Source organism: Enoplosus armatus, chromosome 8 (assembly GCF_043641665.1).
Source record: "Enoplosus armatus isolate fEnoArm2 chromosome 8, fEnoArm2.hap1, whole genome shotgun sequence".
Lineage (NCBI taxonomy): Eukaryota > Metazoa > Chordata > Actinopteri > Centrarchiformes > Enoplosidae > Enoplosus > Enoplosus armatus.
In genome coordinates this window covers 405474-432183 of record NC_092187.1, presented here as the reverse complement: position 1 = coordinate 432183, position 26710 = coordinate 405474, and the positions used below count along the sequence as shown (strand labels likewise).

Genomic DNA, 26710 nt, shown 5'->3' with positions numbered 1-26710 from the left:
CGACCCTGCTCTACCTCCCGGGCGACTGTGCTGACCACTGCACCATCATGCCGCCCCTATAAAGTAACACATGCCCTTTCAACGCATTTCAACGAGTTTCAGTCCTCCCTGACGTTAGCATCAGAATGGTACAGTCCAACGCAAGTGCCTGGATTCTTTGTTGTGTGTGTGTTTTTATGAATGTGTGCATGTGGCAGTGGGTTTGTGGGGGCAGTCTGTGCAGTGTGCCAGCGGTGTGGTTTATGTTTGGCAGTGCGCCTGTGTGGCAGGTCATAGGTGTGTATGAACATTAGGTGATGTAAAAGTTGTGAAACGGTGTGTTTTCATGGCAGTGGAGTACAGTGTTTGTGAAAAATCAGTAGTGCTTTGTGTGTTGTGTGTCTTTGCGTGTGGCAGTAGAAGTGTTGTCACTCGTTGCAGGTGTCCCCCTTCTCCTCGTTTGCCACCGGAGACTCTTGTGGACGGTGCTTACACTGGCCAAGCAAATGGCGAGTCGCTGCTCTTGATGGTCGGGCAAAGCAGGAAGACTGGGCAGCACAGTCACAGGGTGCATTCTGGGAAATGGAGAGATTTCTTATTTACCCAAACATGCAGGTTTAAATGTTTTTTCATATTACACATATATATTTTTGATATTTTTGATTGAGATTTCAAAATAAGATAAAATGTCTAATAAAAGACCATACCAGTGCAAGATTTAGCATCTTAACAACAAATTAATTTTGTGGATTATTTTCCAATTCAGTGCACATTTTTCCTACCATCCCAGACAGCCATTGGTTGTCCACCAATTTCTGTACAATGAGAACATTTTAGAAGATGTTTGAAGCATTTGAAGTTTTTTCCAGTCTGGGTCAGTTGATTGACAATTAGCTAATAAAATGATGCTGTTAGTTTTCCGACCCAGTAGCTGCCTGTCGTTCTCATTGATTCTTTTAACCCTTTGAACTCTGCAATAGAAATGGTCTGTCTATATTGGTATTTTCTATTATATTACGCGGGAGATCAGCCATGTTTTCCACCGCGTGTAACGTAACGTAACGTAACGTAAAATTACATCAAACAGCGCAATCCCGCGGCCGTCGGTGGTAGGTCTGTTTTTACTGATATTTACAATTCAAATTGGGACATTGACATCAGGTGTGTGACTGGGAATAACAATAAAAACGAAACTATATGAAAATGGTAAGCTAACAGCAGACTAGTGCAACGTGCTGTGAGCAAGAGAGTAGCTGTTGACATGAAGTTCCCTATCCTCCAGCTCTTGCCGTTTTTTTCTCCCTCCGAGTCTTTTCCTTTTCTTCGCAGACTGCAGTATAAATTAGCAAGCCAAATTCTGTTTTGGTAGAGGAAAGCAGAACAGATTTTTTAAATCAAGCTGCACTTATGCTGATTTTCATATCGTCTAGAAATGAAAGGAAATGAATGACAGCTCTAATCGAATTGGAATGGTAGGAAATAGATTAAAAATCTAAAGCAGTATAGCATGCTTTCGAATAACCAATGTTGTGCAGGAACAGTAAAAAAAAAACATTCACATTTCTAAAACCCAGATCAATTGTTTGAAAATGTTGAGCTGTGTAAACTACATGTTATTTAATTGGCTAAAACGAGCAAAATCACTGGTATGGTCGTTTTTAAGTTTAATGTAAATGAAAACGCAGTCCAATGGCTGCACCTCTGCTCCAGATCCTGCAGCCGCAGCGTTGCTCATCGTTTCTTTCCCTCTTCCCATGATACTGACCATCTCCTCCCCAGCTGTCTGTCTCGTAAACCTCTTATTGGCAATCCTGGTCACATTGTCATTGCCTCCACCCAACCCGGCCTGCGCTCCGAGTCCTCCAACGCTGGCTGACACGGACTCTGGTTTGTGCTCATCCATGCCATCAAACCCCCCCAGAACACCCAGACCTCCGAGGCTACCCAGGGAGTCTCTTTGCGCTCTCTCCACTGGCAGGGAGGCTCCTCCCTGGCCTCGGCTGCTGCAGGCATTCCTGAAGAACTCTTGGACGAGGCCTCCGTACCGCTGAGAGCCGGGGTCAGATCCACAGATTGCCGTACTTGAGGGTTTCCCTGCGGCAGGAGGCTGCCGTGCTGGACTGGCACACTGGCCGGCTTCTAATGGCAAACAGAGATCCAAGGCGAGTATTATAATGATTTCCATAAATTGTGATTGACAGATAATTAACTAATTGAATCCTGGAGGCGTGCTTGCACTGTGAAAATGTAATTAACAGGAATGGACAGACTTTGGGTGTCAAAGCAAGATCGGGAATTATTCTCATATGGTAGAAGTTCACCCTCTGCCTTCTAGTAGTAATTTCAATGAACACAATGACATGTAACATGACAGTTACATTGTATTACCATACTCTACTGTACAGATAAAGATAGAATAAAATAGTTACTCAAAACAGGACAGAGGCATATTTGCTGTTTCACTTCAGGTCCAGCTGAAATCACATTTAGTTATCCTTTTATGCAGTCAAAAATAATGTCAATGTGTTTTTTTATTATTGAAGGGCAGAAAATATATCAGAAATGCTCCTTTTTATCTCAGCGGCTGGATGGGCGTGTACGTGTTTGAGCCTCGTTCAACAAAGTTAAGGTGCAGGACAAGACATGTTCATGTTTGGAGAAGGAGACTAGCTGGAAAACTGATGTGTTGTTCGAAGTCTGCAGCTCTTGCGTATTGATAGCCGGGTCACACATCCTGTGTGAGCGGCACGTGTGTGTCATGGGACCCCTCGCTTTTTATTTCGGCGCCCATGTTAACAGGTTAGAGCAGCCACACAGCTGTGACATTCCAAATGCAACATTACACACATTTTACTACTAAAAATGCGTAGTTGCGCCGCAGCTGCAACGCTGTCTGTTTGGACACCACATGTGTATAAGACGCAGCAGTTCGGGGTAATCAAGGTAAACGTTACACACAGGTAGAGGTAGGATGTGCTGTCTGACTATTAGTCAGTGTGACTGCCTATGATAGAATGTTGACATTACATTACATTACAATACTGCTTTATACAAATTTAAATGAAGCGATCTTTTTGTTAACAAGTTATCCATCCGTATAGATGGAGAACGAATGGTACTATGACTAATTAATGCAAAAATAGGAAACCATAAAGTATGAAGTATACATTTCTCCTTTTTGGTGTCTGTTTTTTCTCAAAGGAGAACACAGGATTTACAGAGCAGATATGCTGTATGCTGTAACAGACAAAAAAGGAAGCAATTTAATTTCAGTTGGACTTTAAAACCATCAACGGGAGGAGGGAGAGTGGCTGGAAGCAACAACTACTGTAAAACCCACTTACTAGCAGATACGGACTTTCTCTGAATAACGGTCTTAAGAAAGTAAGAAAGTAAGAAACTTGGCACACCTGGTATTATTTAGCTGTTGTTTCCTGACATCTGAGTAAATATGTCTCTCTTTCTGGTTTGGACTATCATTAATTAAACACACTGAAGATTTCTAATTTAACTCCTCAGTACAAATTTAAAAAAATCTAATTTATTTAAATGCCAGAAGTAGTGTTGAAACAATCAGTCAGGATATTAAGAAACAACATTTTTGATAAACAATTAATTATTTATTAAGTCATTCATCAAGCAAAAATGCAAAACATTTGCTGTTTTCAGTTTCCTATTGGTGAGGATTTGCCAGTAAAAATATTGGCTCTGGATGGGCCTTTTTCACAACAGATATTTCTACATTTGCAGGAAAACAGGTGTTACTACTAACAGTAAAAATGTCTCCGTACTATTCAAGTGTCCCAGACACTTGTGCTTTTCTTACTGTGACATGTCAAAATGTCTTCCATGAAAAAGGTTTATTTTCAATAAAACCTTCCTGGTTAAACCTGCCATCATGTAGTACCTTACCTCCGTCACCCCTCCAGAGGGACTCCGTGCTTCCAGAGTGTTCCACCACACTGAAGAGGCTGGAGAGGCCGTCGGTGAGGCCACTCAGGACGGGGCTGTCCCTAGTGGTGGTGGAGCGAGCCCAGGCCGAGCCTCCTCCTCCACCAATGGATCTTTGCTGGAGGCTCCACAGGCTCCGGTCCCTGGAGGAGGATGTCCCATCCAATCTGGAGGTGGAGCCTAAAAACAGAACAGTTGGATATCTCGTTCTCCCAAAACATTGAGTTTACTCTGAAAATCTGTGAAGCACACCAATTGAGCAATATTACCAATCACAGAAAACTATTAGAAGGATGTGAAAACATGTTTAGAAAACTTAATCTAATTACCAGAAGACACTCTGCGCTGTAGTTTCGGTGATCCATACTTGGGTGAACAGCATGGTCTCTCGATGCGGCTGTGGACTTTATCCAGTGATGTTGATATCTGCCGGGTTCGAGTTGTTGCTAGTGAGGAGGTGGTTGTTGACAAGGGACGATGACACCAGGCTTTGGAGTGTAACCCCGCCCCCCTACTGCTGGGAAGGTTGTCGGTTTGAAGCCCAATGCTTATGTACTGGGCAACAGTCTGCGTGGACCTGGTGAACATGCCAACCGTCTGTGTGGAGGAGTGTTTAGTGTGTTTGGAGAAGGAGAAATGCAATGAAGAGTAATTGTAACAGCTACTGAGGAGATATCATTCTGAATATGACACTTTCCCTTTAACCTACACTAGGCAACCTCATGTGTTAGTATACTGCAAAAATCTCCATCTTATCAAGTAAGTTTCGTCTAATTGTCCTGAATGTGTTATTTTCTTAAATCAAGTAACATCTGCCAATGTAGTCACATAATTGTAACCTGTTTCAAGAATAAATCAGGTTGTTTTAAGATTTTTTCAGAACACTAGAAAATTCTTGAAGGTTTTATTGTATTATAAGAGAGTTCAAATTAACTCACACCACTGGCAATTTTTTACTTTTAAAAAAGAAAACAAGCCTTCTAGGATAAAAAAAAAATACGTGATAGGATGGAGAATTATGACGAGAGGTATTCAAATTTGATTTTTATAAATCATACTGTATGATTTATTTATACATGACATTATCCCACGACTATATGACAACATAAAGATTCAAAAAGTCTGTACTCAAACAGCTTTAAACCAAAAATAACTATCCAGAGAAAACAAAAGCATGACCTTTTGGACATGGGCCTTCATCAGATAACTCTATTTTTTAACAGAGTAAGTGTTATGCTCTCTTTTGTTCAACATAAAGAACAATTGTTAGACCATAAAATCAAACATTTCTTTATTTTTCATTATTAAAAAGAAACTACCTGACTCCCAGGTTCCTTGGTGGATTTCCGCTCCAGAGAGGAAGAGCGTATGGCCTGGCGGACACAGTTGGTCATCTCCTTCATGTCATCACTTAAGTTGGCTGAAATCTCCAGGTCGTGGAAAGCTGACGAGGGCGTCATCCCATCAACCTCATTGTCAACCGAGCAACCAACACTGTTGTTAACGACACTGGGGATCGAACCGGCAACACTTCTGCTCTCCAGCAGCTCCCTGTGCTGCTTGGATAAAGAACTCAGCCACTGCTCGTACGAGGACGAAAAGGAGGATGGAGGTTGTTGTTGCTGAACCTCCAGGGTTTCCACCGCAGCCACGTCTACATCTGAGCCACTCAGTCCCACGGAAGAGCTCCCATTCTGGGCCTGCTGTGGCTCTTTGGCCTCCTGGTTCCTTCTTCGGTGCTCCATGCGTCGTACAGCAGGTGGGCTGAAGTAGATCCGGATGCCGGTGCGGTCTGGGGCAGTGCAACTCCTCCGGACAGAGTCCAGATCTAGCTCTGACTCCACTAAGCTGCTGCACGAGCCACTGGGGCTATCCCAGGTATTACAGGTGCCCCCAACCTCTGGGGTCTGAGATGAGAAGAGAAAGTGGGGACAAGAGAAACCAATATAAAATGATTATCAGTATACATTACCATGGTGTGTTACGATTGAGGAGAGGTAAGAGGGGGTAGAACAAAACAGAAATGAGGGTGATTGTTATACATATCAAATATATCTACTAACATTCATTATTAATGAGATGAGTGTAGGATTTAGACAAGAAACTTTGTTAGTATTAAGAAAAAACAGTCTTTGTCTTTCCGAAGATATAAAAGTAAAGAAATCACAATAAACTGCACATTTACAGTAAATGTATAAAATCACAACTTATTCACCTCACTGGTCAGGTAGGTCCAATTCTTCCTGGTGAGGTCACCCAGCTTTGGGCAAATAAAAAGAGGTGGGACTGTAAACTGGATCTCCTCCTCCTGATTGGCTGTTCCGTTGACCTCTGGGCCATCCAGCTCTGATGGGGATCTGGTTATTTTCCGTGAAAGAGGAGGGAGGAGTTATTAAGAAAAGAGAAGTCATGCTCTGCTGTAAAGATGACAAATTTTGAAGTACCGTAAGATAATGTTTTAAATTGTTACCTTGGCGTTCCATTAGCAGTGATTGTGTCTGCAGAGGACTCACCACCAAACAATTTTGACTGTGAGGACAAAGAAGACCCTGACGGTCAGTGGAGATGACATCACTGAATCTACTTTTTTACACCTTATTAGCATTTAAATTACCTGCATCATCTCTGCAAAATACTCCTACAGCATTCTTCATTTCTACACTTACTTTCACAAAAAATCAAATTCAAATAAAATTTTGTTTCAGGAGAAAATAATAACCACAACCAATGAAACCATCACATAAAACCCCAATCCTTAAAAGACTAATGTCTCTTCCATGAACTTTTTCTCCCTAACTTAACTTTTATCTCTTCAGTTGACATTTTCGAATGATCCCTCCCTGGGTAACATTCCATTCTAACTAACATCCCCTGTCAACTGGAAATACGTCACATTTTGAAATAATTCCCGTAAATAAAATGTATGTATAAGTAAACATCAGATTTGTAACTTAGATTTGTAATAATAGCTCTAACTGTCCAACAAAAATCTGGCTAACTTTGAATTAACTGGCCTGATGGGGGCACTATAATCAAATGTCAGAAGACTTCGGTCACCTGCCAAGTTTCCAATGCAGCCACTTAATAGAAGGACTGAGACAGGATCTGACTCAACAGGTAGAAGGAAGAAGGAAGAGGAGAAAGACGGACATGGTGGAGAAAGAACCAAATGACTGGAAAGGAAGAAGGGTGAAAAAAGGAGGACAAAGATGCCCTCAGACTGAAAACCTCAAAGGAAGCAGGCACAACAGACAAAGGAGAGATGATGGAGGAACACTGACCTGCTAACTATGTATCCGGATCTTTATTTTTATGTATTTGTGGGAAAACAACCCTAACTAATGACCCCTTTGAACACTGATGCAATCCCTCCCTTACCCACAGTATGACATTAACGGCTGTGTGGTTACTGTCAGCATCAACAAAGTATCCTGAGAGGAAAATGACACCCTAAAGACAGCAGTTGGTAACATGTATTTTTGATCTATTTTTACATTTCCAGTGTTGATACTGTGATGTTTTGACGACACATTTTCAGTAAAAAACATCAACGGTAAAAAGTGTAGTGACTACAATGGAGGAGAGCGTCTCCCCCAGATTCACAGACATCCTGCAGAACTGATTCTTCACTTTCAGGAATTCCAAAGGGGGGTGAAGAACACTCTTTGGGGAGACCGCTCCTGATCTGTGAACTGACTTCTCACATCTTGAATAGTAAAGGTGTCATTGAGACACTTCCCAGAGCAAGTACCAGAACTTTCTACCCCTGAGAAATACACGTCTTGTCAAGACAACAAAGTAACACCCAGATGTGAAGACATAACATGACTTCTGATTATGTCAGTTGAAGATTAAAAGCAAAGACGAGAGACTGAAAACACCACTTTCCTCCCCCTTTCTTTCCTTCACATACACATGCAACATGTTCTCTCTGTCCCTGTCATCTCTGATCTGGTCTGAGATAAGATGACCACCAGGCCTGTCATAAAACGTAAGTGCATTCCTGACGAAGTAACACTGTTATATTCTTTTCCCAGCCTAAGGTTAAAGTAAGATGTAAATTGAAATCAGTATTAGAGCTAACATTGCTTAGCATATGTTCTACTGGAAAATAGTGCAACTCCAGTCTCTGTACGATGTAAGACGACTGAATTATTAATTCATGGTTTAAAAAATCCTGCTACGCTGTGACACCCCACCTTTGGAAGTCAGCTGAAACAGTCTCCCCTCTCAACAGCTCTGCAAGTATCAGCAAATGAATGTTGGATAAAAAAAAATCCCCTTTAGAGAAGTTGATGCCCTAGCGTTATGTTAGCGTCGCCTTTTTGTTTTGATAATTAAATCACATGCTTCTCAATTCACTATTGCCCACTGAATAAGGTTCATCAGTTGTGATCGTGGATTTATCTGTTTATTGTATTTATCATGTACTCCTTATTAATCGTTCAGGTATTAGACTTTTAACTATAAATAAATGTACTCATTTAGCAGCAAGAAGTTGTCTGTGTGTTTTTCTTTGAGGCAGAAGACAGAAGTAAAGGTATCGGAAAGAATCCAATTCCTTCTGACGAGACTGATCAATTTAACGATTCATTTGGTTTATTTACTTCCTTCAATTTGAAGGTGGTGCCCCTTTTTCAAACGAGCAAATCTTTAGTTTTAAAGTAGTAATAAAATCCGCTACATCATTTTGGTCCCCCGTGGGAAGGCACTATAATAGCGCCAAATCACAAGAAAAGTTCCTGACACTTTACATATAGAGCAGGATAGTAAGTGAACTCTGGATAGTGGAACTCTGGATCTCAATGTTTGTGAGGTATCTAGCTGTGTCTGTTTATTATTATTGTAATATAATGTCCTTCTTATCCCATCCTCTCCCATTCCATCATCCCAAGACACTTTGACATTTCTCTCTCTCTCACATACACACACACACACACACACACACACACACACACACACTCAAACACGCAGCCCGCCATACCTTCCCCTGTTGTGCATTGGCCTTTCTCAATGTCCGCTCCCACTGAGCCCTCTCCTGGCTGAACCTCTCCAGCAGCTCCAGCTTCTCTCTGCCCCAGTTCCTCTCGCCAATCTGAAGCTGATTGGTCCCAGAGTCGGTCACAGAGGAAAGAAGAGGCGAACATCAGAGGAAGAGGACACAAGACGATGTGGAGTGAATATGATATTTGAATTCAAGTAAAACACAAATTGAAAAGCCGACTCTCTCTCTCTCTCTTTTTATAACTTGAAATTTAATTAATTGAAATAGTTATCTTCCAACTCAACTTGATCCATACTCACTTTTACACACACATTTACCTGTTTAGTTAGGTCCATCACAGCTGCGTAGGACTCGGCCAGGAGGTGCTGGTGTTCTTCACGCTTCCTCTTCAGCGCCACCTTCAGGTCTGGTTCCAACGTATCAGTGGTGGACAAAGCTGCTGCTGCTTTGGTCTCAAGCTGGAGAAAGGAGAAAGGTATAGATATCATGGTAAATATCAAAATTACACCCCAAGCATGGCAGGGCCAGTAAGTGGAGCTCTTTGTTTTGTCGACAAAGTGAAAGCATTTTTCTCAGTAACAATACGGTTGATTTATTTGTTTTGCCCCTAAAACAGCAGAGACCAGTCTCACCAGTCTTCACTCCATCCATGCTCTTCTTTGTTTCTGTTGGTGTGAAACAACAACTCAATTTTTTTTTACTTTCCAGCAAAATGTAAATGTAGTTCTTATAGTTCCTTATAATCCTCTTTCCTGTTATTTTTTTATGGCAAAGCTTCAAAATTCACCACGGCGGCACGGGACAGCCGTTCAACAAAAGCTCACAATCTTCGATGTGAAACATCATCAAGGTCTTAAGGCTTTTCTGAGACAGTTTTGAGGTGGATCTGACCAACCTGCTAGGAGGAGTACATCAAAGTATAAAACATGTCATTTCCAGGCCAGGACTCTTATCAATCATGTGAGGAACTCAAGCTTTATACAACTTTTCATCAGGCAGGCACTGACCAAATTTGAAGTTGATCGCATAAAATCTCTAGGAGGAGCCTGGAAATGCAAAAAAATTGTACAGTATATTCAAACTGGCAGACTTCCTGTTAGGGGTAGGGTATGGCTCTAAGTCTCGACATGATGCACATGCCTACCAAATTTGGTACATCAAGGTGAAACAGAAAGGGGGGGCCTTTGGTTTTGAAAATTTGTAGGGGGCATCGAGCCATTTTGCCACGCCCATGTCTGAGACCCATATCAGATCTATTTTCGCCAGACCCGACGCATGTGCAAAATGCGATTGAAGACGTAAAATAATTATAATTAAAGCAGCGATGAACGGGCCCTTGCACCTCTGTGCATGTTGGGTGTGCTGCAGCCGCGGCGGTGCGAAGTTGGATATTGCAGGAAGGAGATAAATGTCACTTCCTGCGTCAACTATGTGGCGCTAGAGAACACGCACTAATTGTACGCCATGTTCCTGTATATCAAGAGCAGACGACACCGTGCAAATTTCTCATAAATCGAATGATGATTGTCATCATTGCAGATGAACAGGTCCTTGCAGCCTTATGCACCTTGGGGGGAGCAGCAACCGCAACGCCATCGCCGGAGATCTCTCATTCTATGTTTCTCCCTCTATCTGCAGCCCCTTCACTCTGTCCACACTCTGGTGTGGGGTTACACTTCACTGTAACTGACAAGTTTTCCTACGGCGAGCATGCCAATTCAAAGCGTTGCCACAACAAGACTGTTTGATGAAAAGCTTCACAATTTAGCTTCATCATTGTCTTGCTATCCGAATTTGAGGTGGCTCTGATGAACCGTCTAGGAGTACTTTGTAAAAGTACAGAGCATGAACTTCAGCTCCTTTCAGTAGTCATTTCAGTTCTAATAATAATCTGAGCAAAAACAAAAGGGTCCTCGCAGGTTTCCTGCTCAGGCCCTAATAATAATTTCTTGAAATACAATAGGTTCCTTGCACCATTCGGTGCTTGGACCCAAATAAGCCAGAGGAATAGTAACCGTGTGCCTTTTGCTTCACACTTCAGGCCCACCAAAAAGCATTTTGATTGGTTTCAAATATTGTACATTGTATCACTACTACTTTTTAAAGCCCCTGAAAGCTTGGTTTAAAATATAATGGTTTAAAGTATTTCTCTATAACCTGAAATATTCTTGACTAAATATGCAACAATCAAAGTTAAAGTTTGGAAAAACATTGTTAATTATTATTCATTAAGAGTTTAATACTCAGAAACTCAGCTGATCTGCTTCATCACGGTTGTTTGGGTGTAGTTTGATTAGAGCTGATCGACAGTGGTCCGGCAACATGAGCAAACAACCCAACCAGATCAGATTTTGCTTCAAACACTGCTGAATCCTGATTGGTGCACGGAAATATGAGACATCTCCTTTTTCCAGTCATGCCCGTTTCAAACCAGCGAGAGGAGCAAAAACAGCACAAACAGAAATCTTTCACGTGAAATAATCTAAACTTTTCCAACACTGACGGAAAATGTTTGTCAACGTAGGAGCTGATTACTCATACTTAAAATATTTTTTCTGTCTTCCTGTCTGTTATGGAGTTATCTTCATCCCTATCCTCTAGGAGTCAGACTTAGGGGTCACTAGGGTAGGAATTTAACTTTGAGCAACTTTCAGCATTAGGTTAGTGATAGATTTCAGTGAAAAGGCCAGTGTCTGCCTCACATGAGAACAACAACAGCAGTTGTCTGTGGTGTTTGGGAAAGACAGGAGCCATTCAGATAAGGGGACATATCATAAACTATTACAGGTGAACATCTTTCCTTGTTTGAAGGACTAATGCTCACTAAATCTAGACTAGACTAAATCTGAGCCTCTTGTTAGTGCACATAGTTTGACCATTTCTGGGCTTGTAAAGTTTGTAGAATGTTCATTGAGGGTTTAAAGTCTGACCACAGGGAACCTGAAATAACCACTGTATTGATAATCTCTCCATTCTCCTTGGCCAAGCTACAATAAATACTTCCAGCATAAGACAGCAAGGCTCCTGACCACTCCCTTCACTGATGAGCTGACCATTGCTCTTTCAGGATTTCAACACTGTCTGAAATTTAAATAATACTTCTTACTTGCGCAATGAGGCTCTTTAGTTCGGTCCTCTCGACCTCCCATGATGCCTTGGCCTTTGCAAACTGCTGGGTGAGTTCCTGGGAGCCTTGTCTCTCCTGTCGCAACTCTCCACTCAGATCCTGAAGTGCCACCTTCAGGTCTGCCATGGTGCTGCTCACAGTGCTAGACTATAGGGAGACAGGTAACGCATGTAAGAGTGTGTGTGCGTGTATGTATGTGTGTGTGTGTGTGTGTGTGTGTGTGTGTCACTCCACCTACCTTGATAGTTGGACTGAGTGGTTGTTCGTCTGCAGGAGCCCTCTTGTCAGTCTGGTGGGCGGGGTTTGTCAGGTTCTCCTCCTCCAACAGTAGGTAGAGGTCCTTCAGGCTGTTCATCTAAAAAGCCAATCACAGAGCAGGACCACCTGTCAATCATTTATGTCAGCCTGTAATATTATCTAACACACACTCAGTGGCAATCTCATAGCAACAGTATAGGACAAATTACAATTCATTTCACATTTGATGTTAAATGTTAAATTAATTTTCCTTATACCGGAGTGATCTCTTTGCATAGCACCAGATTCAACCTCAAAATATTTTTTCTTAATGCTTTAGCTGGTTGAAAACCTGATATCACATCATTCCAACATTTCTGAGGACAAACAGAGAGATATTCCTTGAAAAATAGAACACTGATTGATAGATGCACAGCCTAGCTGCAAAATAAATAAATATACATCATATGTCAACAGTCTGGACTGTCAGCTATCGACTCTGACAAAAGAGAAAATGGTGTGAGACATTTTTCATACCTCCAAGATGTCTTTCCATTCTGTGTCCTTCTTACAGCCCAGCCTCCACTGTTTGAGGAAGCAGCGTAGTTTGAGGCTGAGCAGTAAAAGGGCCTGTTTGAGGTGCTGAGACTCTTGGACCAGCAGAGTCCTCTCCTGGCTCCACAACTTCTGCTGAAGCTGAGCCTGGAGGCCCAAACTCTGCAGCTCGAAGTCCCAACGGAGGAGAGCTTTCTGGTGCTCCTCTTGCAGCTGAGAGGGAAAGAAAGTTTGAGACAAGACAATCAGAGATGACATAAAGCCCAAACTGTTTATTTACTGAATGTTTGCTTCTAATGCAAATAATTAATCAAACTGGAGCATTAGTGTGTGAAGGTTCCTATGTATTCACAATGCAAGAAATTCAAGCAACAAGTCACCAACAGCCCTTTCATTCTCTAAAACCAAAACAATAATGGATATCGTTAATCACAGGCAAATCATGGATGCATCTAAACGTTAAAACTTTTATCTGGTGTGTCCCATTTAGCATCTGGCATTTCCCAGTTGTGCCTTTTTCAAATCTTTCTTAATCTTTTACAATGAAAAGGTTTTGCTAAATAAAAAACTGTAGATCCAGTCAGAATATTGACTTTGTCTACATAACGCAGGTGATTTACCAAAAGGGATATTTTTAGACTTCCAAAACCAAGTTTAGGATTTATGTACAACAGCATTGACTCTCAAAAAAACATAAATAAAATCAAACAGAATAAACAACATGAAATATATCATTGGGTAATTTTAGTTTCACTGCAAAATAAGTTGCTTCTTCTGTGATATTTCAGTGTGTCTGTGGGAGTTTGAGGGTGTTTTGTTTATTTGTGTCTTCACAGTGTTCAGTGCTGCAAACTGACCTGTGTGAGTTTGAGAGTGGTTTCTGTCCTTCTCTCCTTGTCCAACTCCTCCTGAGTTCCAAGAGCCGACTCCTCCGCTTTGGACAGCCGAGCCGGGGGGTCACTGGATACGAGCTGGAGGAGAGAATGAGGAAAAGATGAGTGGGGGAAAATGATAAGGAAAGAGGGGGCGGAGTAAACAATACAACAATAAGAAAGAAAAGGGGAGAAAGAAAGAATGAAAAGAGTAGTGGATAGGGAAACATTGGTAGGTAGGAAACAAGGACAGAAGTAGGCAGAGATTAAAGAAAAGACAAATGAATAAGAAAAAGAGTGGAAGCAGTAACTGAAATGTAAAATCAAAACTATATCAATCAATCAATCAGTCAACCAATGGCACGGCGTGTCAAGCTTCCTAGGTTATGTGTTTAGCTCTTTCAGTCATTCATGTTTCCTGTTTTATTTTGTTACTTACCTCTCTTCTCATTTCAGACTACTTCACTTCCTGCCCTTGTGTGATTCCCACCAGTTTTGATGCTCCGCCCTAATTGAGTTCACCTGTGTCCCCCTCCCTTGTTTAGTATATAGTCTGTGGCTGTATTCGGAACCGCCTACTACATTCTACCGACAATTGCAGTATGCTTTTCATATCAGTAGTAGTATAAAATCTGTCAAATCGATTTATTTAGCAGTATGCCCGGCCAGGCTTAGCTGGTTTCTGGTTCGGAAAGCGGAAGTGATAATCATGCAGAATCAACTATTATGAAAGTTGGAACAAACTTTTAAATTTTTGTAGATCTAATGTGAATGAAGATTCAGTAACTGGGTTGCTTATTTCTTGTTCAGAAGCAGATTTTGGTGAACTACTAAGGTGAAATAAGTGATGTAATAAGTGTGCGAAACATTAACGGCAATCCACCGGCAGCGCTTTGCATTGTAGGACACAGTAGGCGAGACAGACTGGTCTGATTTTTTCCAAATCAGTATGACATCCAGGTGTTTTTGGCACACTGCATGCTACATTTTGGCAATCAGTACATACTACTAGTACAGCCTGTGTCTTCCCCTCACTCTGTGCCAGTTCATCTTAGTGCCTTTGTGTCTAGTGTTCCAGCATTATTTCCTTGTGTCATGTGTTTTCCCTGTTTTTTTGGATCCCTGCCTGCCTTTCTGACCCAGCCTTCTGCTTACTCCACCTACCTATTTTGGCAAGTAAAGACTGTTTTATTCCACCAAGATCTGTTCTGAGCTTCTGAGTTGTGATTTTGAGTTCTGTTGCCTGTAGATCTCAGCCTTCGATCTAAAAAAACAGGCGTTTCCACCTTATAGGGAATCATAATATCAGTTTCCATTTTTATGCAGACAATACTCAGATCTATCTAAGCAGAGAGCTGAGAGGGGAGCTGCCACGGAATTGTAGTTCCTGATGAACCACCGGTAGGAATTGGCAAAGCCCAAGAAGCACTGCTGCTCCTCATGGGAGGAAGCAGGAGGCCAGTCCAGGACAGCACTGACCTTGGCGGAGTCCATTTGGATGCTCCCCTCCTTGACAACAGCCAAGGACTGACACCTCCGAAACATGAAACTTTTCTCAGCCTTCATGTAGAGTTGATTCTCATAACGCCTCCGGAGAACACACTGTACATGCTGAACATCCTATTTGGATTTAGAGAAGATGAGGATATCATCAAGATAAACAAAGACACAGGTATAGAGCAGGTCCCTGAGGAGATGAGTGGCAGGGGGTACCTGGTCTTCATGATTACATTGTTCAGACTTTGATAATCAATGCAGAGGCATAGTGTCTTGTCCTTCTTCCCCACAAAGAAGAATCTGGCCCAAGCAGGAGACAAAAGATGGGCGAATGATACCTGCAGCAAAAGAGCCATTAATGTATTTTTCCATGGCCTTGGTTTCTGGGGCAGACAAGGAGAAGATACCACCCCTGGATGAAGATGTGCCAGGCAGGAAGTCTATGTCACAATCGTAGGGGCGATGAGGGGGTAAGGCGGAGGCCTGAGCCTTATTGAACACCTCCCTGAGGTCCATGTAACCTGGAGGAACCCCTGACAGGTCTGGGAACTCGGATGAACAGGGGTTGCAAGATGTGACAGACAAGGCAGCATTACAAGGCAGCGTGACAATGAGGGCTCCATTGTAAAATGACACCTGAAGACCAGTCTATGTGAGGGTTGTGAAGCTAAAGTCAGGAATAACCCAAAATGAAAGAGGTTCTTGATGATAACCCGACATACCCAGATGAACAGGGACTTTTAAGGATGAGGGTGGAAGAGGTGTGCCCACCCTCACCATCTGGGGTCTGCCCGTCAGGAGGTCATTGTTCCACATGCACATGCACAGGTGTTTAATCCAATCCCAGGTCCTTGAGCTTTGTGACCAGTCTAGAGGGAACTATGGTGTTAAATGCTAAACTGTAGTCAATAAACAGAAATCCCTTCTTGTCTAGGTGACATAGGGGGGTTTGGAGGATGCGTGCTATGGCGTCTTCTGTTGATAGGTTGGGACGGTAGGCAAACTGTAGTGGTCCAGTGTGCTAGGTAGTGAGGAGCAGATATAATCCTTGACTAAGTTGAGTATCTTTGTGAACACCAGCGCTAGTTGGTCAGCACATAGTTTGAGGGCCCACCCACTGATCTTGTCATCTGTCATATTTCTCAGACCTTGCCACATGCTTTACTGTTCTTCTTCCATTGTAGGCTGCGGCTTTCCAATTGTCCATGTTTCCAGATTGCAGCCCTGAGTTATAGGCTGAAGTGCGTGTGTTTATGATATCTCAGATGGTTCTGGTAATGCATGGTTTCTGGAATTATTTATTTATTTAGTTTTGGGTACAGTTGCTTCTGTTGTTTTACAAATTAAATTCACCTCAAACTCAGTGAATCCATTGATGTCATTGGTGATGCCAATAATGGGGGGGTCCTGTAATGTGCTCCAGACTGCATCAAGAAGTGCAGACGATAGAGCAGCCTCTGATTGGGCTGACCACTTCCTGACTTCTCGAGAAGGGTCCAACTGCAGTCCTCCAGCCAAATCCAGTGGTTTGAACATGAGTAGTAGGGTCCCGTTGTATGAAGTAGGCTATGCAAACTTTCATTATTTCACCTTAGCAGTCCAGTAAAATCTATTTCTGAACTTTCATAAGGTAAATGGAACTACTGCACTTCTGGCTGTTGTCACTGCTGTCTTGGCCATGCTTGTGGGGGACACCAAAGCGAAGCAACAAAACCCCAAACAACTACACATGTAAGTAACGTTAGTCTAATACTACTTTTATGTCATCAAATATAACAATAACCCTGATAGTATATTCATATTTGTATTCAGAATAAAAGCTTTTCTGTTGAAAATGCATTTACGGATCAGCTTACTAATAATTTCCAAAACAGTAAAGTTGCAGGTTGGAAAACCAAAACAGTGAGTTGAAAGACACTAAAAAACAGAGCTGAGGGGAACTGCAGAGTTGGAGTATAATTGTCTGTCACTACTATGAGTGACCCCTTACAAACACAAGTAGTCATTTGATCCATTAGTAAAATCAAAATATCAGTTATAATCCCTTTAACATTTACTATCAGTTTCCTTCGTTACTTTCGGACCTTTCGTTTGTTTTCCTGAAGGCAGTTGACCAGCCAAATTGTTTGTCAGTCTGTGTGTACAAGAGATAGTAAGAAATTTGACATTAAAACATTGGCTTCAGGCTTGGGTCAGGTCCTCGCTGACAAAATGTGTTAGCTGCCCCCTGCAGTTCTCTAGTGTGTATGTTTGTGCCTGTCATAACGTGAATGATTGTGATTTTGAGCAACTCACCAGTGTATCATCTGTCTCCTTCTCTCCCTGTTCCAGCTGGCTGTTTTCCTGTCTTTGCATCTCATTGCTGTCTGATTGGCTGTTCTCTTCAGTTTGACCTTTCACCTCCAGCTCTGATTGGTCCCTATAATCAGGCTGCTGCATGCATGCATGCATGCAAGCATGGGCAAGTTAATGAAGTAAATCATAGAGGAGAGAGGGAGAGACGGGGGGGAGGAGAAGTTGGGGAACAAAAACAAAAAGGAGGGGAGTGATAGAAATGAAAGGAAAACAAACACAACAACAAGAACAAAAAACAATATAACCAAAATTATATTACCAGCATTGAGGAAAATTAAAAACAAAAAAGAAATAGATGGATTGATTTCACAAGACAAAGAAAAGGATGTAGAGGAAAAAGAGCTTGGTCAGAGAGGAGAAGGAGAGAGTGGAGAAAAGAAAGAAAAGGAGGATGGAGGGTAGAATGAATGGCTGAGGGGGGAGGAGAGAAAAGGGAAACAGAAGAGGACATAGAAGAGTGGGAGGAAAGGAGAGATGGGGAGGAAAAGCAACAGGATATAGAGGAGGGAAGAGAGAAGGAAAGTGGGGAGAAATAAGATGAATGGGAGCAAGATTAGTAGTAAGGCAGTTAGGATGAAAGGTCAGAGTGAAGGAGCGACGGAGCATCAAGATGAAGGACAGGAGGAAGGAGTAGTGGGAACAGAGAAGGAAAGGGATGTGAAGTGAGCAAGGAGGAGTCAAGAGGAAAGTAGGGAGGCAGAAAAATAAATGAGGTGGAAATGAGGAGGTGTGGGAGTAAGGAATTTTAAGGAGGGAAATGGGTTGATGGACGTGAAGTGCAGAAACCGATGGTTATGGTGCCCATGCAGAGAGAAAGAGGGAAGGACGAAGGGACGAAGGGAAGGACAGAGAAAAAGAAAAGGGAGGAGAGATTGGCGGGGTGTTGGGACTCAGACTTGGCCTCTAATGGAGTCTAAACATTATAATTTATTTTCTTAAAACTTTATATAATTTCACCACAGCCTCCTCATTAAATTAGATTAAAAAATACAGATTTTGCTGTCAGATAATGCTTTTAAAGTATGTTCATAGTTTATAATTTGCTACTCTGCTCCTCCAAGAATCACTACCTTAACGTGGCAGAGGGGTGTTCCTGAGACCCTGGGTGTTGTCGGGGCAATAGCTCCTGGTAGGGTCTCCCAAGGCAAATTGATCCCAGGGGAGGGGCCAAACTAGGAGCAATTCACAGACCCTGTATGAATCACCCAAGAAGGAGCTGCAGTTCCTCGCCCAGAACAGGGAAACCGGGGGCCCTTCCTGGAGCTAGACCTGGGAGGGAAGCTCACCTGCAAGCATCTGGTGGCCAGGCCTTGACCCATGGGGCACAGCCCGAAAGAACTACATTGAGCTACCACCCTGTGGGCCCACCATCTGCAGAGATAGGCATTGGGGCCGAATGGATATGTAAGCCAAACAAAGACAGGGACCTAGGCCGGCTGACCCCTAGCATTGCAAACTGGTTCGAGGGGCCTGGAACATCACCACTCTGGCGGAGAAGGAACCAGAGCTGGTGCAGGAGGTGGAGCGGTAACAAGAGCTCATCTCTACACACAGAGCTGGGTCTGGAACCAAACTCTTGGAGACTCTCTCCTTTTTGCCCAGGGTAAGCCCCCACTGTGTGGGAGTTGTCTCCGGAGAATGAGAGGGTCGCCTCCATGTGACTGCGAGTTGCTGAGAGGAAGGCTCTGACTGTTGTGTGTGCTTATGCACCGAACGGCAGTTTGGAGTACCCAACATTCTTGGAGTCTCTGGGTCGCATCCTGAAAAGGATACCGCCTGGGGATTGGAAGGAACGGCCTGCCTGATCTGAACCTGAATGGTGCTTTGTTATTGAACTTCTGAAGGCGGCTGCTATGAATTGTGGTCAGAAGGCCATCAGTTCCTGTCTTGGCGGCAACCTAGGAACCCACTGGTGGACACCAGCTGTGAAGGAGGCCGTCAAGCTGAAGAAAGAGGCATTATGGGCTTGGTTGGCCCAAGGGTCTCCTGAAGCAGCAGAGATGTATCGTGAGGCCAGAAGGGCTACAGCGTTGCTGGATGCCAAAGCAAAAACCCAGGTGTGGGAGGAGTTTGAGGAGGCTATGGAGAAGAACTTTCGGTTGGCCTCAAGGAACTTCTGGCAAACCGCTCAACGACTTAGGAAGCGAAAGCAGGGCTTGGCGCAGGCTGTGTTCAGATATTGTTGAGTGGTGGAAAGAGCACTTTGAAGAACTCCTGAACGCAACCAACACGTCCTCTGTGGATGAGGCAGAGTTTGAAGACTTGGGGGAAGCCTCAACCATATCCCTGGCAGAGGTCTCTGAGGTTGTCAAGAAGCTCCTCAGTGGCAAGGCGCCAGGTAAGGATGAGATTCGCCTAGCTATTTTGTGACCTCTACTCTTTACAGATGATGTGATTTTGTTTGCTTCAGCACGCATTGGGATTTGCAGTCGAGTATGAAAAGGTTGGGATTAGAGCCAGCACCTCCAAGTCTGAGGCCATGTTTCTCTGCCAGAAAACAGTGGATTGTTCCCTCCAGGTTAGGATTGAGTTATTGCCTCAAGCGAAGGAGTTCAAGTATCTCAGGGTCTTGTTCATGACTGAGAGTAAAATGGAGCATAAGATAGACAGGCTAGTATAGTAGGATAGTATGGTGAAGTTGGTTATATGATATATTCTGATGAAAATATATATCAATAAACAGTGCTTTATGTGCTCTAAATAATCCCACTATACCCAAGTCACAAACAGGCTCCATTTCAGGCCTAAAGCAGCAAGGTTAGGAGGCAATTTAACAGCATGCAGAGTACATGGGTGGCATAGTGGGGAGAGGTTTACACTGGCAGCTCAAATCTGAATTCATCTTATACATCCAAACAGCAAATTTCCCATTTTAGATGTCACTAAAGGTCTATTTGTTCATTCCCAACAGTGTTTGAAGAATGTTAGGTTCATTTAGAATAAGAACAGGGAAGACAAAAGTTCTTTGACAACAGTGGTGAAAAGCTTTTTCTATAAACAGATCTGCATGAATCTCAATTAATATTTAGTCTGCTAAACCTAAATTAGTCATTAATTTAATCTAGTGGTTTTTGTTTTGATTTGTTTTTACATCAGATTTGAGCGTGTTGTGTAAATCCATTCTCCACTGTGATGAGAAACTAAAGCAGCATGTTTAGATGGGATTGGAAGTGTTATTCAGCCAAATTAATGGTTAGGCACTGGACCAAGCACAAAACTGAAGAAAAGAAACTACACAACACAAAAGAAAAATCCAACAAAAGTAAAAGCGAGTGACGAGTGAAAAGGGGGTGTTTCTTGTCTTTTACCTTCTTCTCAGCAGCGTTCAATCCATCCTGGTCATCTCCAGAGCAGGAGAGGGAGGCGCAGGGTGAGGCCATAGTAGATGCTCCTTCCACCTGAGGGTCCCGCCCACCTGCTGGGGCTTTACAGAGGCTGTCTACCTGCTCCACGAAGGCCTGTAGCTGCATGTGTAGGGCCTGGAGCCTGCTGGTCAGAGCGCCAACCAGGGGCCAGTCCACCAGGTCAGACAGCTCTGGAATCTGGGGAACAAAGAAAATAACAGAATATTGTGAGGAAATGGCTCAGGCTGATAAATGAGAAGTTGTGGGGCTGATACTGCAGGTGGCTGAACAATCACTACAAGAAAAAGTGCCAATGCAAAAGATAAAACATTAGTAACTGAGGTTGTGGTCTTCACTTGTGTGTTTTTTTTTTCAGAATTCTGATTTAATTATCTTGTTAATTTAGAAAAACAGAGCTGAATTTGTTTTCCATGAAAACTTTTCTCAGAATTCTGAGATAATTATCTTGTTAATTCAGAAAAACAGAGATTTTTATTTTTGTTGAAAAAGTGAATTATCTTAATTATCGATTCATTGTCTAATTGTTAAAAGTGATTTATCGAGCAAAAAGCCAAATATTCTCTGGATTCAGCGAATATTTGCTGCTTTTCTTTATTTTCTGTCACTAGAATAAACTGAATATCTCTGGGTTTTGGACTGTTTGTGAAACAAAACAAGCAATTAGAAGATGTCAACTTGGGACACAACAATTACTTTGTGAATCAAATAATCAAATAATCAATCATCATTTAGTATTATCAATGGTTTTGTACAAAGGGACTTTACTGAAAAGCTGAATCTTTGAGATGAAAAGGTTTCATCTGACAGCATCTGGGAAGAACACACTAAACAGGAAACGTACTTGGCTGTGAGGCTGAAGTTTCTCCTGGTCACATGGTCCTGCTACCTCGTTGCTGCAGTACTTGAGATAGATGGATGGGGAGGTGGAGAGGCAGTTAGACTCAGGGGAGGTCAGGAGCTGTATTGCAGTGGAAACCAGGCGAGCCTGGTCCCTCATGGCCAGCAAGGCATCATGGTCCTTCTGCCCCAGGTATCCAGGGAGTGAGGTTGTTGCATCAGCGTTGTCCTCGATCTTCTTTTTCTGTTCCTTGATCTCCAGAGCATCATTCTCACCCCCTACTGGCTCTTTGCGGTGGGGCAGGCTGATAGAAAAACAGAGAAAGCAAGTTCAGGACTTCTCATTCATATTGGCTTAAAGGTTGGGATTGAAAGTTCATTCTTGACCTTAAAGTTCTCAGAAAAAATCCATGATAACAAGGTAAACTCCATCTGCTGGGTATGATCACTACTAGATATGCTACTATATGGACCTTGTGGTGAGATTGTTTTGTCAACCTCTGTTTCAAGAATTAACTTTCAATCTCAAAGTAATTCACTGCAGCCTAAGCGCTAATAGCCTAGGTTGCTTCTCAAGTCTGTATTACACACAGCATACCACGTCAAACTCAGATCTATGGAGGTTATTTGCAGTTTTTTATGGATAGTGTAGGAACCGTTGTAGCTCCGTTCATTCGTTCATTTTGTGACTTAAACTGGACTTTTGAAATGTAAACAGTCAGATCTCTCCTCCAATCACTTCCTGTTACCTGATATCCCCTGGTCTTCACCCCCGGTGGGGTCAACAAAACCCCAGCTCCCCTATTGTTCTCTCTCTTACCTCTGCTCGGAACGGACACACAGAACTTCTTTTCTTACGGCAGCGACGCGAGAGCCTGCCTAAGATCCTCGTAAGCAAGCTAAGTTAGTGCCAAGAGCTTAACAACCCAACCAGTCAAAGCAGATGGCCGCCCACCTAGTGCCACTGTCTGTAATAATATTATAGAGTGTGGTCTAGACCTGCTCAGTGTCATGAGATGACTTTTGTTGTGATTTGGTGCCATATAATTGAATTGAATTGAATTAACAGAAGTCTGCCACCTAACATTACAAGAAACAGGAGAAACAAAGCCAGTTAGCACCGGTTTCCTCCGACCTGGACAATTGGAACACAGCAAGGACTTCATTCAGAATCAGTTTGTTTCTTTAGTTGAGTGTATTAAGTTAGATTGTATATTGTGTGTTTTCATTTATCTTTAAATAAATGCTGTGAAATATACATGCTGGTGTATATAAAAGTGAATACTGACAACCTCTACTATTCCCAACTCCTTCAACCCTTAAACTTTTACTAGCTATTGATATGATCATTTTGGTTGTAGTTTAGTTTTAATTGAATTATTAATCCAAACTGATAGTTCAGTATACCTTGCGAAACTTAATTAATTGGCTATCATTTCCCTTTATGGGTGGTGCCCTGAACATGAATTTGATGTATGTTAAATACAATTTCAAATAAATATTGATTGTTTCTGATAGCCAAAGTTAATCATAGGCATAATCCCCTTACAATGGGAAACTGTATAAAACAAAACTACATGCATGCAGTAACCGTGGTACGTTTTCATATTAGCTTATATGACTGATTTCTACCCAATTAAAAAATATATATATATATAAATAAATAAATAAATAAATATATATATATATATATATATGTCCTCCCACACTACAGAACCACAATTCCACCAAAAATGTTGTAAGGGAAAATACAATTCTACCTGGTGGGGAGGCACTCAGCTGAGTCTCCAGCCTCTGCGTCAGTCTCCAAAGCCAGTTGTAGTGAGGAGGAAGAGGAGGAGGAAGCCTGGTAGGAAGCCAGATCACAGCGCTGCAGGTTGGACAGAAGCACTCGGTTCTCATACTGCAGCTTCTTCACCTTCCCGCTCAGTTCTCCAATCTGAAGCCTCGCCAGTCTGAGCTCCTCTTCCTGGACTAGGGTGTCTGTACTGATAAGCACCAGTCCTTGCTGTAAAGAGTGCACCGGACTGTCGTTGAGCAGCCCATCCGTCAGCGACGTTAATGAATTGGACGACACTGTGGATGATGGCGGTGGGAGTTCAGATTTATAGCGGTTAATCTCATTCATCAGGAGTTTGTTCTGTTCCTCCATCTCAATTAGAGACCTCCTCAATAGCTCCGCCTCCTCCTCCACAAACTGGAGGTGTCTCTGGAGCTCCATGATGTTTTCAGATGAAGCTCCTCCCGCAAGTACCATGGCTCCTACTCCTAGACCAAGACCTGCCCCTAGACCACCACTAACACCAGTAAGTTCTGGAGGACCATCTAGGGTAAAAGAAACAATGAAGGTTCAAGCAGTAGAGAAAGCAACAGAGGAAAAAATTACAGTTATGAAATATGAATTGCAGATGAATCATGCAAATATAAATAGCCAAAACATTTCTGAAAAGAGAGAAAGCAAATATGATCTTGAAGGAATAGCTCAACATCTTGGGAAATATGCTTAAGTATTTTCCTGCAGAGAGCTAGAAGATGCTAGCCTGGTTTTATCCAAAGGTAACCAAATCTGCCTACCAGCACCGCTAAAGCTCACCAATTACCATGTTATATCTTGTTTTTAATCTGCACAAAAGCAAAAGCCTAAAAAATACATGTTGTGTTTACCTGTTATTTCCTGGGGGCTTTACTGTGATGACAGGACTCCAGGAAGTTCCTGCACCCGACCAAGAAATGTATGTTATGTAAACCACAGGCTAAGCCTGCCAACTTTGTCTGTTAGCTGTGTTATTAGCTGTTACGGTGTAGAGAAAAATAGAGAAAACATACCATCCAGTTTATTTAATACTGATGGATAGCGAATTCAACAGAACGTTGCACATCAGCGGCAGCCATTTTCATTGTTTATGAAAATGCCTCAATGGTGCTCCTCTGTCAGTCATCGTATCAAACCCATATTAGATAAATGGTCGGCTGGAAATCTGTCTGAACGGGAGAGGGTTAATTTGGTTCCCATGCTACCACAGGCTAGCAGTTCCCCCTTGTCTTTGTGCTAAACTAAGCTTCTCAGCTGCTGACTTCATATTTAATGTACAAACATGAGAGTGGTATCAATCCTCTTATCTAACTCTCAGCAAGAACGTGACTAAGCACATTTCCCAATATGTCTAATAATATATGTAGGTTTAACTAATGAAAAAAAAATTTCATCAAAAAGGAGTGAATTTAACAATCTTAGGGATAATTTAACACTGTAGTACAATTCAGAAATGAAAAAAAGTAATAACCTAATGAAAACAACTGGTTTCATATCCCAACACACTTACAGCACTTCAGTCAATACCATACTTTCAGTGTATTCTATTCTATCAAATTTTTGTAGGTGTGTGAACACATGGGTGTATTTCTATTTTGCTTTAATATTACTTTTTATTAGGGCATGAGCAATCGGTGCGAAAGCCCTATTTTTATTCTAAGGATTATTATTATCATTATCATTACTATTACTAGAGCCCAAGCATCAAAATCGGAGCGAAAGCCCTTTTGTTATTCTAAGGATTATTAGGGGCCGAGTTCTGAGAAATGGTATGAAAGCCCCATTGTTAGGAGGAAAGTGCCAGGAACCTACTGTTTTTGTAGAGATTATTAGGATATATTAGATAGGATATATTTGGAGATAATCACCAAATTTGGTATGCACATTGCTCTTATCATTTCAGACATATTTCACATTTCATTAATTCATTAATTTCATTAATTACGCCCAACCTGAAGTCAGCCATTTTGTGCATTTTTCCTGTATTTTTTGCTTTTTCGAACTCCTTAGAGGGTTTATCAGATTCATTTCAGACTTCTGGTTGGTATAACCCTTGGACTAATGTCGGGCTAAATTGTGAAGAAATTTTCAATATCTCAAACAATGATGTCATAGGTCATGAGATAACACGCCATTTCAGGCACTTTACATGGATGGAACTTTTCGAACTCCTCCTAGAAGATGGAAGTATGGTTGGCTTAACTTCAAGACATGTGTGATGCTAAATTGCAAAGCTTTTGGGCTTCCGTGGAATGCAGTTGCTGTGACGAGGTGGACAATTTGCGTGTTTCGCAATGAAACAGGAAGCTCTTTTTGAAGGGCTGGAGATGTTCTAAACCTCATGAAATTGGCACACACACCAGAAGTCAAAGTTTTTATTTGATATGAGTCTTGGTTGTGCCAATATGGCTCGATAGTGGCCCTTACAAAATTTCAACAGAGTAGCCCTCACAGCACGTTTCACCTAGATCCACAAAATTTGGTAGGTACATGTAACATGAAACAGGAAGCTGTTGCAACTTGATTGTACATTTTCCAATCCGCCCCAAATTTCACATGCTTGATAAGAGTCCAGACATGCCAACTTTAAATATTAGTCATAGCGCCACCTACTGGCAACAGGGAGCTGTACTGGCAACAGGGAGCAAGCCATATGTGACAAACATAATTGGATTTACATGAAATTTACATTGTGTGGTCTACACTTATATAGATAGATATACAACATCTGTTGATGTATCAAACAGGGTTGCCATGGCAGACGCATGACAGCATGCCAAACAGGTAGTGGGAATGTTTCAACTGGTCAGCCTCAAACTTCAAATGGTTATTGAAGGACAATTCCTGATCGCATCAATGGGATATCTATGATTCATAGTTATAGCACCACCTGGAGGCAACAGGAAGTAAACCACACGTGACAATCAGTATTCATATTTACATTGTGTGGTCTGCATTTGCAATTTATGTAAAATTAAAGCATAATTGATGTGTGTTCTCTGACAACACATAGTGGACACAGGAATGTCCAGACTTTAAAAAAAGCTTCTTGGAACCATACCCTAAACCCAATAGGAAGTCAACCATTTTGGAGTTTTCATGGAACGAGATTGCTGT

The 26710-nt window shown here is 42.2% G+C and overlaps 1 protein-coding gene across 1 annotated transcript in view; it reads right to left on the bottom strand.

Moving 5' to 3' along the window:
- Positions 1-407: 407 nt before the first annotated feature.
- mtcl2 (microtubule crosslinking factor 2) overlaps positions 408-26710 on the bottom strand; it is a 66805-nt gene continuing 40502 nt past the window's right edge. Inside the window, exons 8-24 of the mRNA XM_070910518.1 lie at positions 23541-24105; positions 21785-22085; positions 20887-21120; positions 17519-17656; positions 13712-13825; positions 12837-13067; positions 12301-12417; positions 12042-12209; positions 9253-9393; positions 8915-9031; positions 6401-6459; positions 6146-6287; positions 5250-5837; positions 4260-4527; positions 3892-4110; positions 1679-2118; positions 408-554 (exon numbers count right to left, since the gene is read on the bottom strand). Of these exons, the coding sequence (XP_070766619.1) occupies positions 408-554; positions 1679-2118; positions 3892-4110; positions 4260-4527; positions 5250-5837; positions 6146-6287; positions 6401-6459; positions 8915-9031; positions 9253-9393; positions 12042-12209; positions 12301-12417; positions 12837-13067; positions 13712-13825; positions 17519-17656; positions 20887-21120; positions 21785-22085; positions 23541-24105 (3989 nt within the window). The remainder of the gene's footprint in view (positions 555-1678; positions 2119-3891; positions 4111-4259; positions 4528-5249; positions 5838-6145; positions 6288-6400; positions 6460-8914; positions 9032-9252; positions 9394-12041; positions 12210-12300; positions 12418-12836; positions 13068-13711; positions 13826-17518; positions 17657-20886; positions 21121-21784; positions 22086-23540; positions 24106-26710) is intronic.